This window comes from Oryzias latipes, chromosome 11, assembly GCF_053564925.1.
Source record: "Oryzias latipes strain Hd-rR chromosome 11, Olatipes_Hd-rR_3.1".
Taxonomy (NCBI): Eukaryota; Metazoa; Chordata; class Actinopteri; order Beloniformes; family Adrianichthyidae; genus Oryzias; species Oryzias latipes.
Window position 1 is genome coordinate 28,703,073 of NC_136247.1, and position 16,451 is coordinate 28,719,523.

Sequence of the window (16,451 nt, forward strand, 5' to 3'; positions counted from 1 at the left end):
TCTGTGTCTCATAAAGCGGCACGTGCCCGACAGGCGCCACTGTTACGTCATCCTAATGGCTACCTGTTAGTTCCTTATGAATTCTCCTAAAAAGTGTCATAACTCCCCAACGATGAGACACAGCAACTCATTGAAATGTGATGGGATGAATGCAGACTAAGCCAAAGAACTTTTAACGTGATACAAATTGCTTCTCACTGTTTTCCCGACAATCTACCTGTCATGAACACTCATCAGTACCTTCTTAGCTGTCGTCTTGCCAGTAACCGCCCTGTAGCATGCCTCCACCGGACCAAAAAGCAAGTCAAACGTCATGAGCCTGACGTTGATGCAGACGTTCAAAACATGCGACCGAAATTATAAGTTTGAATGAACTATAATTTCTGCCTCTAGTTGCTTTGTCCCGCCCTTGTAATTCCTGATCAATCAGTGAAGAGATCTCTAGTCACATGGTCTTGTCTACAAGCTTTAGTCCTGAACAGGAAAGTCCCCTTGACTTCAGTCAAATGAAGCAGACTGGGTCTGGACCAATCGGTTTTCCCAGTCTGAATACACCCTCTGAATGCTCTGAGTAGCCCTTTACTTTGAAAATGTATTTACTTCTGGTGACAGTAGAGCCTATGGTTTATTTATTTTATATACTCAAAATCCAACATTATTTTTGTGATTATAGAGTAATAATTACATAATCTGAAGTTTTTTTTTTTACTATACATATTTATAAAAATTGCAAATTGGAGATCTCTGGCGCCATAAATAATCCTCCTCTTCTTTATTTTATTTTTCTGTAGCTACACCCCTAGTAGGGGCCGCTGTTAACAGCATTAAGTCTAGAGACCGGAACTCTGCAAGGCGGGCCGGTCCCCTGAGGCAACACCAGAACAGTCACCCCCACCAAAAGCTGTACTTTGGGGCCAGTCAGACTCGGGAACGGCCCCAATGGAGTGCTGCGAGTCGGCTCCTCTGTCAAATCTAATCCACGTTGGGTCCTTTCTCTGACTTTGCATGTTCTTCTCGTTCGCGTGTGGGTTTCCTCCCACAGTCCAAAAACATGCTTCCTTGGTGAATGTAATTATTCCTGGGTGTTCATGTGTGGCCCTTCAACAAACTGGTGACCTGTTCAGTGTGAACCCCACCTTCACCAGATAGTAGCTGGGATAGGCTCCAGCAACCGCGTGGCCCGGAAATGGACTCTGAAGATGGATGCATTTGCACCACTCATATTTTGAATAGTAACGGGTGGTGTCATTATAACAAAGGGATTTTCTTTTTTTCACTACCATTCACTTTAGGCATAACAGTGTTGAGAATATGGGGTTGATTGGGTCGGAGAAATTGGTTTCTTTCTTGAAAATGTGGTTTCATTGATGTGAGTTTGGATCTACTTCATCACTGACATGGAGGTGCTTGCGGAAACGGTCAACTTTATTCTGGAGCTTTTTATATAGCGACTGAAGCACTGTGTTCTTGGTCTTTGCTTTTAGTTTTTAGTTTTCCTTTTCCTAAGTGAGATGAACTTCTTTTTTGAAAGCTCTATTTTTCTTGTAAGGCATCTGGTTCTGGATCACTTAATGAACCCTCATTGATCCAAATGTTCTGAAAAACTCATCCCTTAAGCAGCGCAGTAGCATAGCTTTATTAATTATCTCCTTCTCGATTGGAAACGTAACTGTAAAAAACGAGACTAGAGTACATATGTCATTGTGGGGGAAGCCGTAGGGGGCTAGGAGTAGACGGGGGGGGGGTGTTATGGGTGAAATGTGTTTTTGATTAAAGTAGGAACGGTGAATTTAGCTGGTGTGTGTGGTGTTATGAATGTTTGATTATCAGAAATGCAGGAGCAGAGGGCGGTGGCAACTTTTTTATTTTGGAGAATTGAAATTCTTAGTGGTATTCAAACATTTAATGCTAAAAACAGCATTTAAAGAAAAGAATGTCAGAAAAAAAATATTGCTGCTTTTCCAGAAGAAAATGCAGGGTTGAATGCTATATCGCTGAATGAAAATGAAACTAAAAGGGTAATAAATGGCACAAAAAAAGATAGAAGTGATCAAAGTTTACCTTAAATAAAGTGAAAACAGCACAATAACAAAAAAGATATGTTTGTGATAAATGCCAGAACCAGCGAGCTTCTGCACCAAGGATTCCCCATGTATTTAAATGGAGCCAAAACTCCTGGAAATCCTGAAGTATCTGGAAAAGTTGTAGGATTTGAAGGACCAAAAGTCATGGCTGGAAAAAACTGAAAGAGTAGAACATTTGAATATTTGAACGGTTAAAATAGCTGAAAAATTGTAGATGAGGTTAAGTGGTATAGAATGGTGGAAGATACTAAAATAAAGAGAGACACGGGTTGAAGCCTTTATAGCATTCCACCAATTATCTTTATTCTCACAGTTTTGGGGATGTGGAAAGTTGCATAATGATCATCCATTATGCAGCTTTAGCTCTTGTTTTCAACTCGTTAAAAAAAGTGGCTGGAAAAAGTCCCGCCCTCTCATGGCTGAAAACGACAGCTGGACAGTTTGTCTGCTCCCTGAGGACTCGCTGTGCGGAGGTCACCGCTCTGAACCGCCTTTAAACCGCTTCGCCAAGGGAAAGCACCTGCTTAGGGGCCAATCCACATTAAATCATTCCATGACAGAGTGAAACTGCTCACAACTTTATTGTTCCGAGTAGTTCTGCATAGTCCACATTCAGGAAGGTTGTGGCTCTCTGCTGCTGTTCTAAACGGGCCTTCTCGAGCGCTCATCTGGTTTCTAACCTGCAACTCTTTCTATGTGGGGGTGATTATTAGGGAAAAGTTCATTCTGAATCACAAGATATTGGTGTGTAATTAACTGGGATTGCTGCAGGCTGACGGGAGCCCAGCACGAAGAGTCACCCTGATAGAAGAAATAAATAGGATAAAGTCAGTGCAGTTGGAAATAGCTGCCCTTCAACTGTTCTGAACCCTAATTTTTTATAGGTCACTTTGAACTTGACATTTATAGGACACTGCGTCTGTTTTTCTGTTGCAGTAACTCGAGCGAGAAATGTTTTCTTCTTTTGTTTCTCGCCGCCTAACCTGTCCCGGTCTCTGTCTTTTCACGCAGCTGAAGGCCGGAGAAAGAGGGCTGGACGGCCACGACGGGAGAGTAGGACTCGACAAAGCCACGAGCTTCACCCTCACCGATCCTCCTTCCCCATTTCCTCCTTCTCCCCCTCTCCCACATCCACATAAAAACTTACTGGAATCTCCCCCGAGATAGTGTTCAAAGTTCAGATGGATCAGAAGATTCAGAGTCGAACTGCGACTCCAACCCCTCTCCTCTCCGATGCCCCCACGGTGGATCGAGAGAAGGAAGGGGGCGGGGGAAAGAAAGAAGAGGAAGATGAGAAAAACCGGGATCGAGAAAAAGAGAGGACAACTGCTGCCCCTGCCGGAGCAGGCGGTGCAGGTGAAGGTGGGTCCGAGGGGGTCAACGGCGACCAATCCCACTTCTCCATCAAAGAGAGCAGCCTGTCTGAGGGCAACGTCAAGCTGAAGATCGGCCTTCAAGCCAAACGCATGAAGAAACCCCCAAAGATCCTGGAGAATTATGTGTGCCGGCCAGCCTTTAGGGCGACCGTGAGGCACACAAACCGCGGGGGAGGTGGTGCCCGCGGTAACCGAGCGGCGGCGGCGGCCGATGGACAGCGTCGTGAGGGCCAGAGTCCTTCACAGGGGCGGGAAAAGGATAAGGAAAAAAGTCCCAGTGTGAGCAAACCACCGTCGTCTTCCTCCACCCTACCCTCTAAAACATCTGCACCTCCTTCTCCTGCTCCTCCGTCTGGCTGCACTAATCCCCCGTCATCCCAAGTGAATGGGAGTGCTCCAGTAAAAAGGGTAAGGAAGAAAAAAACTGTCTGTTTGTGTCTTTGGATTCTGCAGCTGATTTAAGTCTTGGGGAAAATGAAGGATCGTTAACCAGCATTGTGAGCATAGTTTTTACTTTTGGAGAAATCTGTGTTCATTTGCTCCTTTTTTAAAGAATTTTTTTATACATTTGCAAGAAAAAGTAAGTTAGCCCTTTGTGATTTTACGTGGCAGAGATGTTTGTCAAGGCACGGTTCACAAACTACCAGGGAAGAGCAACTCCAGGCCTCCAGGGCCGGTGTGTCTGCATGATTTCCAGATATCCAAGCTTCACTGATTACCTGGTCCAGGTGTGTCCAGCCAATTAAAACATGTATGTTGGAAAACATGCAGGAATGGGGCCTTAGAGGCCTAGAGTTGCCCATCCCTTCTAGACTGTCATATATTTTTTTTTTTTTGGGGGGTGGGCTTTAACCTGCACATCCAATCTCATCACTGCGATTAGACTCCAGGTTTGCACATTTCTGGCTCTAATTAGCTCCTGGAGCAGCCTAGATGTTGACATACTTCCTCCACCTACGCAGTGAATGTTTGGAGGTTTTTAGGTTGACAATTTGACAACTGCTGTTTGGGGATTACAAATGAAAACTAGATGAAACTGCAGGGTTGAATGCTTTATTGCTGAATGAAAATGAAACTTAAAGGGTAATAATAGGCACAAAAAAGAAAAGACATCATCAAAATGACCATAAATAAAGTGAAAACAGCAAAATAACTTAAAAGATACCTTAGTGGTGGGCCTCGAACTGGCAAAGTTGTGCAACTCGGCTCACGTTTCACGCCATTACGCCACCAACCAGGGATAGTGAATACGACATATAATCCATATAATCCTGGAATATCTTGAAAAGTTCAAGGATTTGAAGGACCAAAAGTCATAGCTGGAAAAAAGCTGAAAGAGCTGAACATTTAAATAGTTGAATGGTTAAAATAGCTGAAAAATTGTAGGAGTTAAATGGTGGAAGATACTAGAATGAAGAAAGGGAAACAGGAAAACAATGTGTTTTATAGCATTCAACCAAATAGCATACATAAATAAAAATGTTGACATGTTGTGTTAACTAAGACATGAATCATCATCTTTTGCTTTTTGCTTACAGAGAATTAGTTTTTCTATTGTCAACCAATAAATAAAAGTAATCCAGAGAGGTTCACATACTTTTTCATGCAACTGTAGGTGAGCATTCAAGAACAAAGCTTCTCAGTAATCATTGTGCCATTGCCAGGATAAATAGCAGGGCATAAATTGTTCTTTTAGTTTTCTTTGTATTCTCAGCTGACCTGCTTCCATTCACCATGCGCTGCCCCCCCCCCCCATCTGCCTCCATTTGCCTTGTCTGGAATTTCTCTGCCAGACTCTGTCTGTGGTTGGTTTGGGGGGTGGGGGAATTCCCGCTTGACCCCTCACAGTTGTACTGTGGTGCTGTCCCCAGTCTGACCCCACTAAGTAACTTCCCCTTCTTCCCAGAATGCATTCAGTTACTGCTGCATCCAACCTGCATTGTTCTTCCATCTTCTCTGTTTTTCCTTTTAGGTGTAACTTTCAATCAAGGCCTTATTTTGTCTTTGAGGTTTTTCACTTTCCGTCACTTTACACACAATTTAATTTATGCCCCCTCTTTCCAACACCCAGAACTGAAAGCTCTCTGTTTACACTCTCCCACTAGATTACAGCCCCTCACATCCCTAACCGAATAGTAGTAACCGTGCAACAAAAATGGCAGCAACATCAGAGCTATCCAGTCGTCCAGTTTAGATCCAGATTCCAGCTCAGACGTGGAAAACAAAGACGATCGTGGATCTATTTGGCTGACAGTGGATGTATCAGAATGGAGCTTGTTGCCCCGCCCAGCATTTTTCTATTTCACATAAGTGATCTTTTCAAACAGCATTTTTCTGTCCTCTCCTGATTCAAAACGATTTAAATAAAGAAATACTTTGAATTTTTTTCTATATGTCCTCCATCATCAGAAAATACCACAAGAAGAAGAAAATGTTAAAAACGCCATATTCATCAGAGTGGGTCTTTGAATATTGTCTTTTTATTAAATCCCAATTTAAACTCATAATAATTTCTTGATGCTGTATTTGAATATCAGATGCACTTTGTGTGATTTCATTTAAATTCCTTAAAGTATTGATGGTGTGTCTTTGTCTAAGCAGGTTCCTGGAATGGATGGCAAGACGGAGTCAAAGTCGGATGCAAAAGCAGCAACTGCTCCACCAGAGAGACCCCTAAACTTACATCGCCCCCAACCAGAGAACAAACCCCATTCCTCGGGGAAGAAAACACTGACTCAGCAAACACCTCCACAGACTTCTTCGCCGAGTTCATCACTACCTGCATTGAAGGAACCCACCTTTGAGGGTGTTAAGCCTCCTCAATACACCTACAGTTCAGAGGGCCAGAAAGACAAGGACAAGGGGGGCCAAAGTTGGGGATCCCCCACTGTCACAGAAAAATTAGCCCAGCTTATTGCTACTTGCCCCCCATCTAAAGCTTTAAAGCCAATCAAGCTGTCAAAGACTGATCCAGCTTCCACCACCCTCCCAAGCTCAGGCTTCATGGCTCCTACGGCCAAGCAGCGGGATAGGGCCATGGCCAACAGGAATACATACTCAAGAATGATGCATCTGTCTCCTCCTCCCCCCGTATCGAGACCCCCTGGTCGCCCCTATGGTTCAAGAAGCAAAGACGGCATCCCAGAAAACGTTTCCACAGCACAAAGGAAAGATGACTCGGATGGGTCTGGAAAATCTTGTAGCAGCAACAACAGCGGTAGCGTGCGCAGCAGCAGCCCTGCGTTCACCTATGGCAATAACTGGTTGCCCACCATGACGAAGGATAGCAGCAACGAAAATGGGAAAATTAGCATCTCTGTTCCACAGTCGTGCTTTGCTCATAGTTTTCCACAGACCACATCCTCATCATCGTGCCCTGTTTCCCCCTCTTCTTCAAACTCAGCTGATCCGAGAACATCGAGCTCAGGGAGCTCTTCTGGTCTCTCCCAAGGACAGCATGCACGAGACTTCTCAGCAACGGCGGAGGAAAACGGCGCACATGAGAGGGAGCAGGACAGCGACAACCCCAGGGACTTGACCAAATGCCCCCCTCCAGCAACAACAGGAAGGCCGGAGGTAAAAGAAAAGGGAGCAAATGGTCACGGCGAGCAGGGAAAGAGCTGTAGTCCCAGCAAGCGCAGCCCTAACCGGGATAGTATTCATTCAGGTCGGTACAGCAGTTCTCCTGAGCCTGTGAGGCAAAGAGAATTTTCTCCACCAGAGATGGACGATGAAGAAGGCTCAGAAACGCCTCCTAGAGATGATTCCCTAGATTCCTCTATGGACTCCTCTACCGAGCAGGACAGCAGACCTCTTAAAAAACGCAAAGGGAGAAAACCCCGCTGGAGTTGTGACATGAACAAGACCCACAGCAAGAGCATGAAAGGCCATGATAGTCCCTGCGGCGACAGCAAGAACACCATGCTCTTTTCCTCTGACATGGAAACCCCATCACCTCCAGTCAAAAGGCCTGTGGGGCGGCCTCCCAATCCAAACAAGCTCAGGCAGAATACTATGCCACAAAGTACAGTGTCGCAATTCTTCTCGTCCCAGCCGAAGAAAAGAGGAAGGCCAAAGTCCAAAATGCCGAGGCTTGATGCCCCTGGTCCCGGAAACTCCCCCTGTAAGCTGTCGCACTCAAAGGTTTTCTCGTCTCTGCTGAAGTCCAAAGAAGAGCAGGACCCACCTGTTCTTCACCCGGAGGTGGACTTAAATCCTCCAAAACCTTTGCCCAGAAAGCGTGGGCGTCCTAAACGCCCTCCTACATTACCTCAAGAGGGGCAGCCTCCTACCCTGGCTCCAGAAGAAGACGACGTGGGGGAACAGAGGTTCCACAGCAAAGGAAATGGGCAGCTCATCATGAAAACCATCATTGGCAAAATTAACAAGATGAAAAGTGTGAAGAGGAAACGGATTCTGAGCCAGATTCTTTTGGGTCCGAGAACAGAAGACCCTCCCAAAGGCAACACAAGTGGAATGGTTGGTTCAGTGGAAGCTGCAACCCAGTCATTGTCATCTTTAGCTGCTACTTTTGGGGGAAAGCTTGGGCCGCAAATTAACGTCAGTAAAAAGGGAACAATATACATGGGGAAGAGGAGAGGCCGTAAACCAAAGGCAGCCGGTTCCACATCATCACCAGAACCTTTTCTGTCTCCAAATACCGCTTCCCCTCTTTCTCATCAATCTCAGTCCCACTATTTGTTCTCCTCTGACGTATTTCCTTCTCCCTCCCTCTCACAGTCGAGCGGAGGCCACAGTCCCATCAGTGAAGCCAGCTTTGTGGAGCCCGGCTCGGTGCACTTTGGAGGTCACACTCACTATTCGAGCTCGCATCATAGCCACAACACGTTCTCCTTCCCGACACCAACCTTTTCTGCCCCTAACAAGATGCTGGGGTCTGTGTCATCCTCTGCAGTCACAGCAGCTTCTCAGAAAAAGTCGTCTTACAGAGGATACCCTCTCCACCACCACCATTACCGGCAGCACCACCACTATCATAGGCTTTCTCCTCCCAGGCCAATCCACCCCACCTCCCCTGCTCCCCTCAATGAGCTTAAAGAAGCAACCCCTTCCCCAGTCAGCGAGTCCCACAGTGAGGAGACGGTGCCCAGCGACAGTGGCATCGGGACAGACAACAACAGCACATCTGATCGTGGCGAGAAAGCTGGTGGAATGGGGGGGTTGGGGTTGCCGCCTGGAATGGGAGGTGGATTGTTGATGCCAGGTGTGATGAGTTCAGCTGTGGTTTCCGGGCTGAGCATCAACTCCAGAGGGAGGCGCCGGCACTCTGCCGGGCTAGTAGACCGTCCCTCACCCTCCCCATCGCCACACGGAGTGCGATCGTCCCCCGATCCCAGAAGACCTCACCCTGCGGTGCCCGCCTCCTCATTGTTGGGCCACAAGGACAAACACAAGCACAAATGTAAACGGCGTAGCCATGTGTGTCCCGGGTACGACAAGTTAAAGAGACAGAAGCGGAAACGAAAGAAGAAGTACTTGCAGCTGCGGTCTCGCCGCCTTGACCCAGACTTTCTGGCTGAACTCGACGAGATAATTGTCATGCTGAGCGAAGTACGGATAACCCACCGTACCACGGGACACCGGCTGGGCGGTGGAATAGGCATCGCCGCAGGAGCAAGCAGAATGCCCGGGTTGGGGAGCAGAGGAAGCAGTGGAATGGGAGGACCAGGAGGTCCTCCTCCTCATCCTTATGTGCACAGGGACCTCTTACCAACTATATTCCGGGTTAACTTTGGCAGGTTCTACTCCCATCCTGCCTACTCCTGTGACCCCTTTCACTACATCCGTAAACCCGACATGAAGAAGAAACGTGGGCGACCCCCCAAGTTAAGAGAATCCATGTCTGAAGTCCCGTTTGTACCTGGTCTAGGGTTCCCACTCTCAAGTGGGGGTTTCTACCACCCACCATACGGCGTCCCTTATTCATCTGGACCCCTGGGTTTGGGTTATTACAGAGGTTACCCTTCAACAAGTTCCCTGTATGCTCACCCTCATCACCAGTCTCCTCACACACCACAATCCCACCACTCCCACCATTCACCAACCTTCCCGCCTCCTCCCCCCACCACGTCTTACATGCACCACCACCACCCCTCTCATCTCCTGTTGAACCCCTCCAAATTTCATAAGAAGAAACACAAGCTGCTTCGGCAGGAGTACCTGGGAGGAGGGAGGTCCCCAGTCCTTTTCCCGTCGTTGTCTTCTGAACTTTCCTTTAACTGGCACCATAAACACAAACATAGGCACAAACATCGAGAGCGTTGTTCTGAGGAAGACCGAGAGGAAGCAGCAAGGAGTGGATCAGGTGGCCGATCCGCCGCTGGGATTCCTGACAAAGGAACATCAGGTAAAACGGATCCAGTTGGTGGTTTGGGAATGTCAGAGACTTTACAGAGATGCCGCTTTGGTAGAGACAGCTCCAGCACCCCTGCCAGCAAGCAACCTGTTGCCCGTTCTGCCAATTCCCCTCTGTCATCATCAGCAGAACGCTTCAAGCGTAAGGAGAGCTCCATGTCCTGCCTAGGACCCTCTAGGCTCACGCTGGGGAACAGCTGGTTCAGGATAGGCAGTTCTGAAGCGGACTACTCCAAAATTTCACAGAGCATAGTAGCACCCAGCCAGGGTTCATTCTCAGATGAACGGGGAGGAGATCCGTCAGGATGTTCTGACAGTGAAGACGAGGAACGTCTCACTCCCAGACAAGATGTTGACTCTCATGGTTCTCCAGATCTAACAAATTTGTTTTCCTCGGCTCTAACTCGGGCTTCGTTCAGAGGAAATCGTAGCAGGAATACTGATGTCACAGAGAGCTCAAACTTCTCCCAAGTGGATCGGCTTATGAGGAAGGATCCATCAACGTCATCGGAGAGGAGAGAGTTTGGTAAGTCCAGCTCCATGTTCTGTCCTACGAGGCTTTATAGATAAATGACTGTAATAAAACGAAGCACAAAGTGATGCTCAAGAACCGCGACAAATGTATAAATCACCAAAACTTTAAGCATTTCAGTATTTGACTTATTATTAAATCAGCTTTCTTAATTGGTCGCATAAAACCATATATAGTAAAGCTGTTATAACCACATTTAAAAAACATTTTTTTTAAACTTTATTTTTGAACATTGAGAAAGTTATAAAACAATACATTTAAATTCACTTTGGGCCAATTTTGGACCCAAGACTTTTATCTCCATCTCCATGCATCTCCTGTTCTCCAGGAACAGGAGATGCATTATTACAGAGGAAGGGAAGTAAAATAAAATAAAAGAGGGGGTGGGGGGTCAGGGGGTACCTTTATCTTGATTATAAGTACAAGTCAGACATGTTCATGACTTTTATTTGTAGCAAGTGATTAACAGAGAATATCCATTGTGACTTCAAACATTTGGGTAGCTGTATCTGAAGTGAGTAGGCTAGTCTTTTTCTGACCTAAAATCAGACCAAAAGAATTGAAGGGTGTTGGCGTATTTATTATAGATTCAATGTGTTTCATTTTTAATCTTTTTAAATGAGCTTTGGCTTTTCTTAACACAGCAAATCAATGAACGATTAGGCTGCCTCCTTTACCTGAGCGTTTCACAGGTTAAATTAAACCCAGAAAGCAGGATTTTTAACTAGGAGCTACTCATTACACGACACAATTGTCTTTTTTTATTTTTATGAATCATTTATGAGACTTCATCTTTGAAAATATTAGACCTCACATTGTTTGTTCCTGCGCTGCGCTTGTGCTTCTGCAGTCATCTTACATTTCAAATCAGCACTGATTTTAGTTCATCAGTTTTTCCTATAAAGGTATTGAGAGTTCTGTAAAGAAACATTAGGTCTTTGCTCCTGTTAGTGGGATATTTTAAATGTATTCTCCAAAATGAGTCTGGAAATATCTGCGGTTCAAGTAATCTCATTCACAATAGTTTAATGTCTGGTTTCCGAGGTACAATTAACTGGTGAATCTGGTTCTATGTGTAAAGAAACTTTTTTTTAATAGATTTAACCAATTTGCAGCTATTTGGCACCCAGGTTGCAGCTAATGTCAACATTAATGCATATTTTTTTGTCACCTGAAAGTGAAAGCACCCGTATAAAGTTTAAAACACAACATCTTGCAGGTCTGTGATTGTTCAGCTGTTTGAAACGACAGTAACTATTTATGGAGGCTCTCTGTTGTATTGACTATCCAGGCCTGTTTGCTCAGACATGTGACATTTGCTACTGATGTTGCATTTGTACCGCAGGTTTTCTTCTAATTTAAAACAACCAAACCTTTTACTTTGGTTAAAATGGATATTCATTTTTAAGATGTAGATTTGTACACAGAGGAATGAGGTTTTGAATGCTTATGGATAGAGCTGCACGATCTGAGGAAAACTCACCATTTGCAATATTTTCGCCATCTTTTGCAATATGCGTATTGTACAGCTTGATATTGCGATTACGATAGATTTGTGATTTATTGTGTAGACCTACTTATGGAAATGATAAAGTTTTATTGTCTTGGTATTTATCTTGGCTTACTAATATTATAACCTTGAAATTTTCTTTGACAAAAAGCAAAATTGAGAAAGAAAGTGACAGATGTCCAGAAATCTGACAGTGTAATTTACTTTACTTTTTTCTCTTTGTGCATTTTTTAATGTTACAATTATTATAATGACAGTTAAACAATCAACTATTTTCATTTTCGACTTCTATCTACTATCTGAAACCAGGATTAAACTTATAGAAAGTCTCAGAACGTTTACAAAAATGTCTCAAATTTTGTAAGAAAACTTCTGCGTGCTAGAATATGTGTTCTCTCTGTCACAGTAAAAGCATTCTTTTTCTTTTTTGGTAGGGACTTCAGGAAATCCAACCAGAGGTGTTCCCTTATCCCCCTCTAAAGGGCCAGAAGGAGCTCTGCACCACCGACAGCCGCTCTACCACCATCCCGCTCTGTTCCACTCCCACGGCTCGGCGGCGTCTCAGGACTGTTGCCTGGAAGCCTCCTTGCCCCACCGCTCCTACCGGGTCCAGCCGTCCAAACACAGCCTGCACCACGTCAACAAAATCCTGCGCGCCAAAAAGCTGCAGAGGCAAGCTCGCACGGGAAACAACGTGGTAAAGAAGAGGGGGCCCGGTCGGCCCAGGAAATACCCGCTGCTCTCCCCTCCACCATCCTCGCCGCCGGCGGTGGAGGCGAATGATGCTCGGCCAAGGGACAGAGGCGGGGACAGGCTACCAGAGGGAAGAGGGTGGGAGGGCGATACAGTCACTGACGCTATTGAGTCAGTGGTCCAGGGCCAGAGCAGGAAAACTCCGAAAAGGAAGCACTGGGACAAGGATGACGATGAAGAAGAGGAGGAGGAAGCAGAGAACAAAGACGTAGAAGAAATGGTGGATCTACCACCAATCAGGGAAGAGAATCAAGACGAAAACCTGGCCGCAAGGTCCAGACCCGGGACAGGAAGGAGCTGGCCCGCTCTAGAAGAACATCAGAACTTTCAAAGGTCAGCGGATATTCAGCACCGGGGCTGTTAGATGACGCTGTGGCGAGGAAGGACGTTCATTCAGTTCAAACCCCTTTTTATGCTTTCAGCTCTGCGGAAAGGAAGCCAGAAGGCCATCGGTCCCCGGAGCACGGAGGGGCTGTCCCCAGAGAACAAGCTCCGCCCATGCCTGTTACCAGCCAGCGAGAGAAGAGACCAGCAAGACCTCCAAAGAAGAAGTTCCAAAAAGCCGGCCTGTACTCAGACGTTTACAAAACGGAGGAGTGAGTTCACTTTTTACCAACGTGTATCTGCTTCAAATCACAGGAAATGGTCTGAAATCCCTTTTCCTTCTCGTAGCCCCCGCAGTCAGCTCCTGCAGCTGAAGAAGGAGAAACTTGAATACATACCTGGGGAGCACGAGTACGGACTGTTTCCTGCACCGATACATGTTGGTGAGTTCAAATCTGATGTTTTCAAAGTGTCCTGATCAAAACTGTTGAATCCAATAGGTGGGAATCCATCCATCAGTAAATGTCACTTCCTGTGATTCAGGAAAACCTCTCAAAGGTTGGTTGTTGGGAATGGGGGGTGGGGGGGCCTCCTCCAGGCCTGCTTGTTAACAGATGTGCCCCCACACTGACGGGGATCACCTGATCCAGGTGTGTCCAGCCATTTGGAACATGCCAGAGCAGAGTTTGTTGGAAAACAAGCAGGAATGCGGCCGTTGGACCCCGCCCACCCCGACCCTGAAGGGTATCCGCAGTCAGGCTGGAAACCCGAAGCTGTTGAGAATCTGAAATCCTTAGCTTTAGTGTTTTATTTATCAGAACTGGCACTTTGTAATGAAGTCATAGTGAATCAATCATTTGTCATTTCCATGTGATATTTGGCTGCAGCAGCTCCAGAGACATTTTATTCCTTCATCTGGAGACGTTGACGTCCTGTTTAAGACGTTTCTTCACTCAGATAGAAGATTAAGAACGATGGAAGAGTTCAAGGATTCATTTCTCCTCACACTAATGCTCCCTGATATACAACAACTGTTATTTTCATGTATTTATGTTCATCATTTTAAATGTGCTAAAGTAAATTGACTAAATTATTTGTTTATTTTCTGCAGAAACTAGATCAAACATTGAAATCATTTTCTAAATCACAATAAATAAAATCCCAACCTTTTAAGGAGGATTTCCTGAAACTGCCATGAAGATGAAACACGTTTCAGTGTATTTCTGGACGGATTGACTGAGCGTCTCTTGTTTTGCTGTTTTCCAGGGAAATACCTGAGACAGAAGCGCATCGACTTCCAGCTGCCGTACGATATTTTATGGCTGTGGAAACACGATCAGGTGATTGATCTGCTTTAGACTGTTTGCTTTTTGTCTTCAGGACAGACGATGTTTTAGTTTTGGAAGAAAAAGTTTATTTTGCAGGGATATTTCTTGGTTTCTTAATGTCTTTTTTTTCTGTTGTGGATTTTCAGCTGTCTAAGAGGCCTGATGTTCCTCTTTACAAAAAGATCAGATCAAGTGAGTCACTGCTTTTGCACTTCCTCTGTGTTTCTACCAACCTCTTTATTCTTTGTCCACCATGAGGCTCTTTCCACGGTTTTCTTGGTTACCTTTGACTGGTTTTTCAGTTTACTCCTTTTATTTTGGATGTCAAGTCGTCTGCAGATGCGACTGTTTGGTTGTTTTAAGCCGTGTGTTTGCGCCGCAGACGTCTACGTGGACGTGAAGCCTTTTTCCGGGTATGAAACGACGACCTGCAGCTGCAAACCGCCGGAGAACTCGGACGACAAAGGCTGTTTAGATGATTGCCTGAACAGGTAAAGAACCTTTGGAACAGTTCAAGGTTTCTCCTTCACACATGTTACTGTAATAAAAAGACATCAATTATTAGCCATAAGAGGGTTTTTCCTGGTTTAAATCAAGGTTGTGTAAATGTCACATGATCCAGCTTCCTGAAGCAAAAATGAACTGTTTTATTTTAAGTCTATCTATTTACTATAGTGCTGGGTTGTAAACTGATATTTATTTTATACGTTATGGGAGCTAAACCAGCTATTTAACTGCTCGACAAACCGTCTGTGGAGGAGCGTCTGACCATTTGAGGTTTGGTTTAGTAAAACCAGATTCAAACCTTTTGTTTTGGACCATCGGCTGCCAGTTTACGGCGACGCCGTTGAAGCCAAAACCACCAGTAAAGGTTTTACATCAAGTTGGCATTAATCTCATGGGACATACGTTGACTTTGACTGGTGTGGCAGTTTCCTCCAAACTTTATACTTTACAGATCAGTTTCTATTGTTTATTTTATTCTTATTTTAGAGGGAATCCTTAACTTTTCACATTTACATAGTAATGATCTTGGCTCCTGTGTTTCTTTTAAGTTGTCTTTGCAAAACCTGCCAAAGTACCACAAAGTATTATGTGTTTTCATAGATAATCTAAATAGAACTGCTGGTTATTGTGTTTATTGTGATCTTTAAGCTTTTTTGCCCGTCATTAGATTTCCTAAAACTGTAAAACCAATACATTTACCCGGCTGAAATAAACTAATAAAAAGATCTTTTTGACTAAACTAAAGTCATAATTTTCAATGGAGTTTGTATGAACCTCTCAGCCGTTTTTCCTTCTTGGCGTGTGTTTTTCTAACACGTATGTTGGTTTGTTGCAGGATGAGCTATGCAGAATGTTCTCCGAGCACGTGTCCATGTGGAGAGCAGTGTGACAACCAGCACATTCAGAGACACGAGTGGGTCCAGTGTCTGGAGCGGTTCCGCGCTGAGGGAAAGGGTTGGGGTATTCGCACAAAGGAGCCCCTCCGAGCGGGGCAGTTCATCATCGAATACCTGGGAGAGGTGGTTAGCGAGCAGGAGTTCAGGTGCAGCTTCCTCCTCCAGAAACCATTTCCCCTTTTTTTATTTTCCTGCTTTGTGGCAAATCTTCATGAACCTGAAACGCTCACCCCGGTCTCCAATTGCCCCCCTCTGGGTTGCAGGAGCCGCATGATGGAGCAGTACTTCTCCCACAGTGGCCACTACTGTCTCAACCTGGACAGCGGCATGGTGATTGACAGCTACCGAATGGGCAATGAGGCGCGCTTCATCAACCACAGCTGTGACCCAAACTGTGAAATGCAGAAATGGTGGGTGTCTGTGGAAAGTCTGAGTCTGCCCCTAAGCAGTAGTGATGGGCAGATGAGGCCTCACGAAGCGTTTCGGCACACTGTGTCACTCAATACTGACTCCTGGTGGACTGACAACGTCACTGCAGGCAACCAAGTAAAGAAACTCCACTGATTAAATAAACAAAAGACAATATTTGTCCTCGTAGTTCCTCGTTCCCGTGTCTGGCTCTATAATGCCCCAGCATTGAGGAGGGGCTTTAAAGTTTGACAGTTCTGATGAACAAATGCCACATTTGACCTCCAAAAACATAAAATGATTCATTTTAAAAAAGACTCCGTTTGAAATGGAATTATATTCTGCTGGACCAAACGGA

The 16,451-nt window shown here is 45.3% G+C and overlaps 1 protein-coding gene across 4 annotated transcripts in view; it reads left to right on the plus strand.

Annotated features, from left to right (window-relative positions):
- Positions 1 to 16,451, plus strand: part of ash1l (ash1 (absent, small, or homeotic)-like (Drosophila)) — a 32,330-nt gene that overhangs the window by 2,931 nt on the left and 12,948 nt on the right. For all 4 annotated transcript variants that reach the window (XM_020706877.3, XM_020706876.3, XM_011480634.4 and 1 more), the window contains exons 3-12: positions 3,096 to 3,868; positions 6,062 to 10,361; positions 12,312 to 12,963; positions 13,053 to 13,226; positions 13,303 to 13,397; positions 14,221 to 14,294; positions 14,429 to 14,474; positions 14,665 to 14,773; positions 15,625 to 15,831; positions 15,949 to 16,095. In XM_020706877.3, coding sequence (XP_020562536.1) covers positions 3,266 to 3,868; positions 6,062 to 10,361; positions 12,312 to 12,963; positions 13,053 to 13,226; positions 13,303 to 13,397; positions 14,221 to 14,294; positions 14,429 to 14,474; positions 14,665 to 14,773; positions 15,625 to 15,831; positions 15,949 to 16,095 — 6,407 coding nt within the window. In that variant the 5' untranslated portion in view covers positions 3,096 to 3,265. The remainder of the gene's footprint in view (positions 1 to 3,095; positions 3,869 to 6,061; positions 10,362 to 12,311; positions 12,964 to 13,052; positions 13,227 to 13,302; positions 13,398 to 14,220; positions 14,295 to 14,428; positions 14,475 to 14,664; positions 14,774 to 15,624; positions 15,832 to 15,948; positions 16,096 to 16,451) is intronic.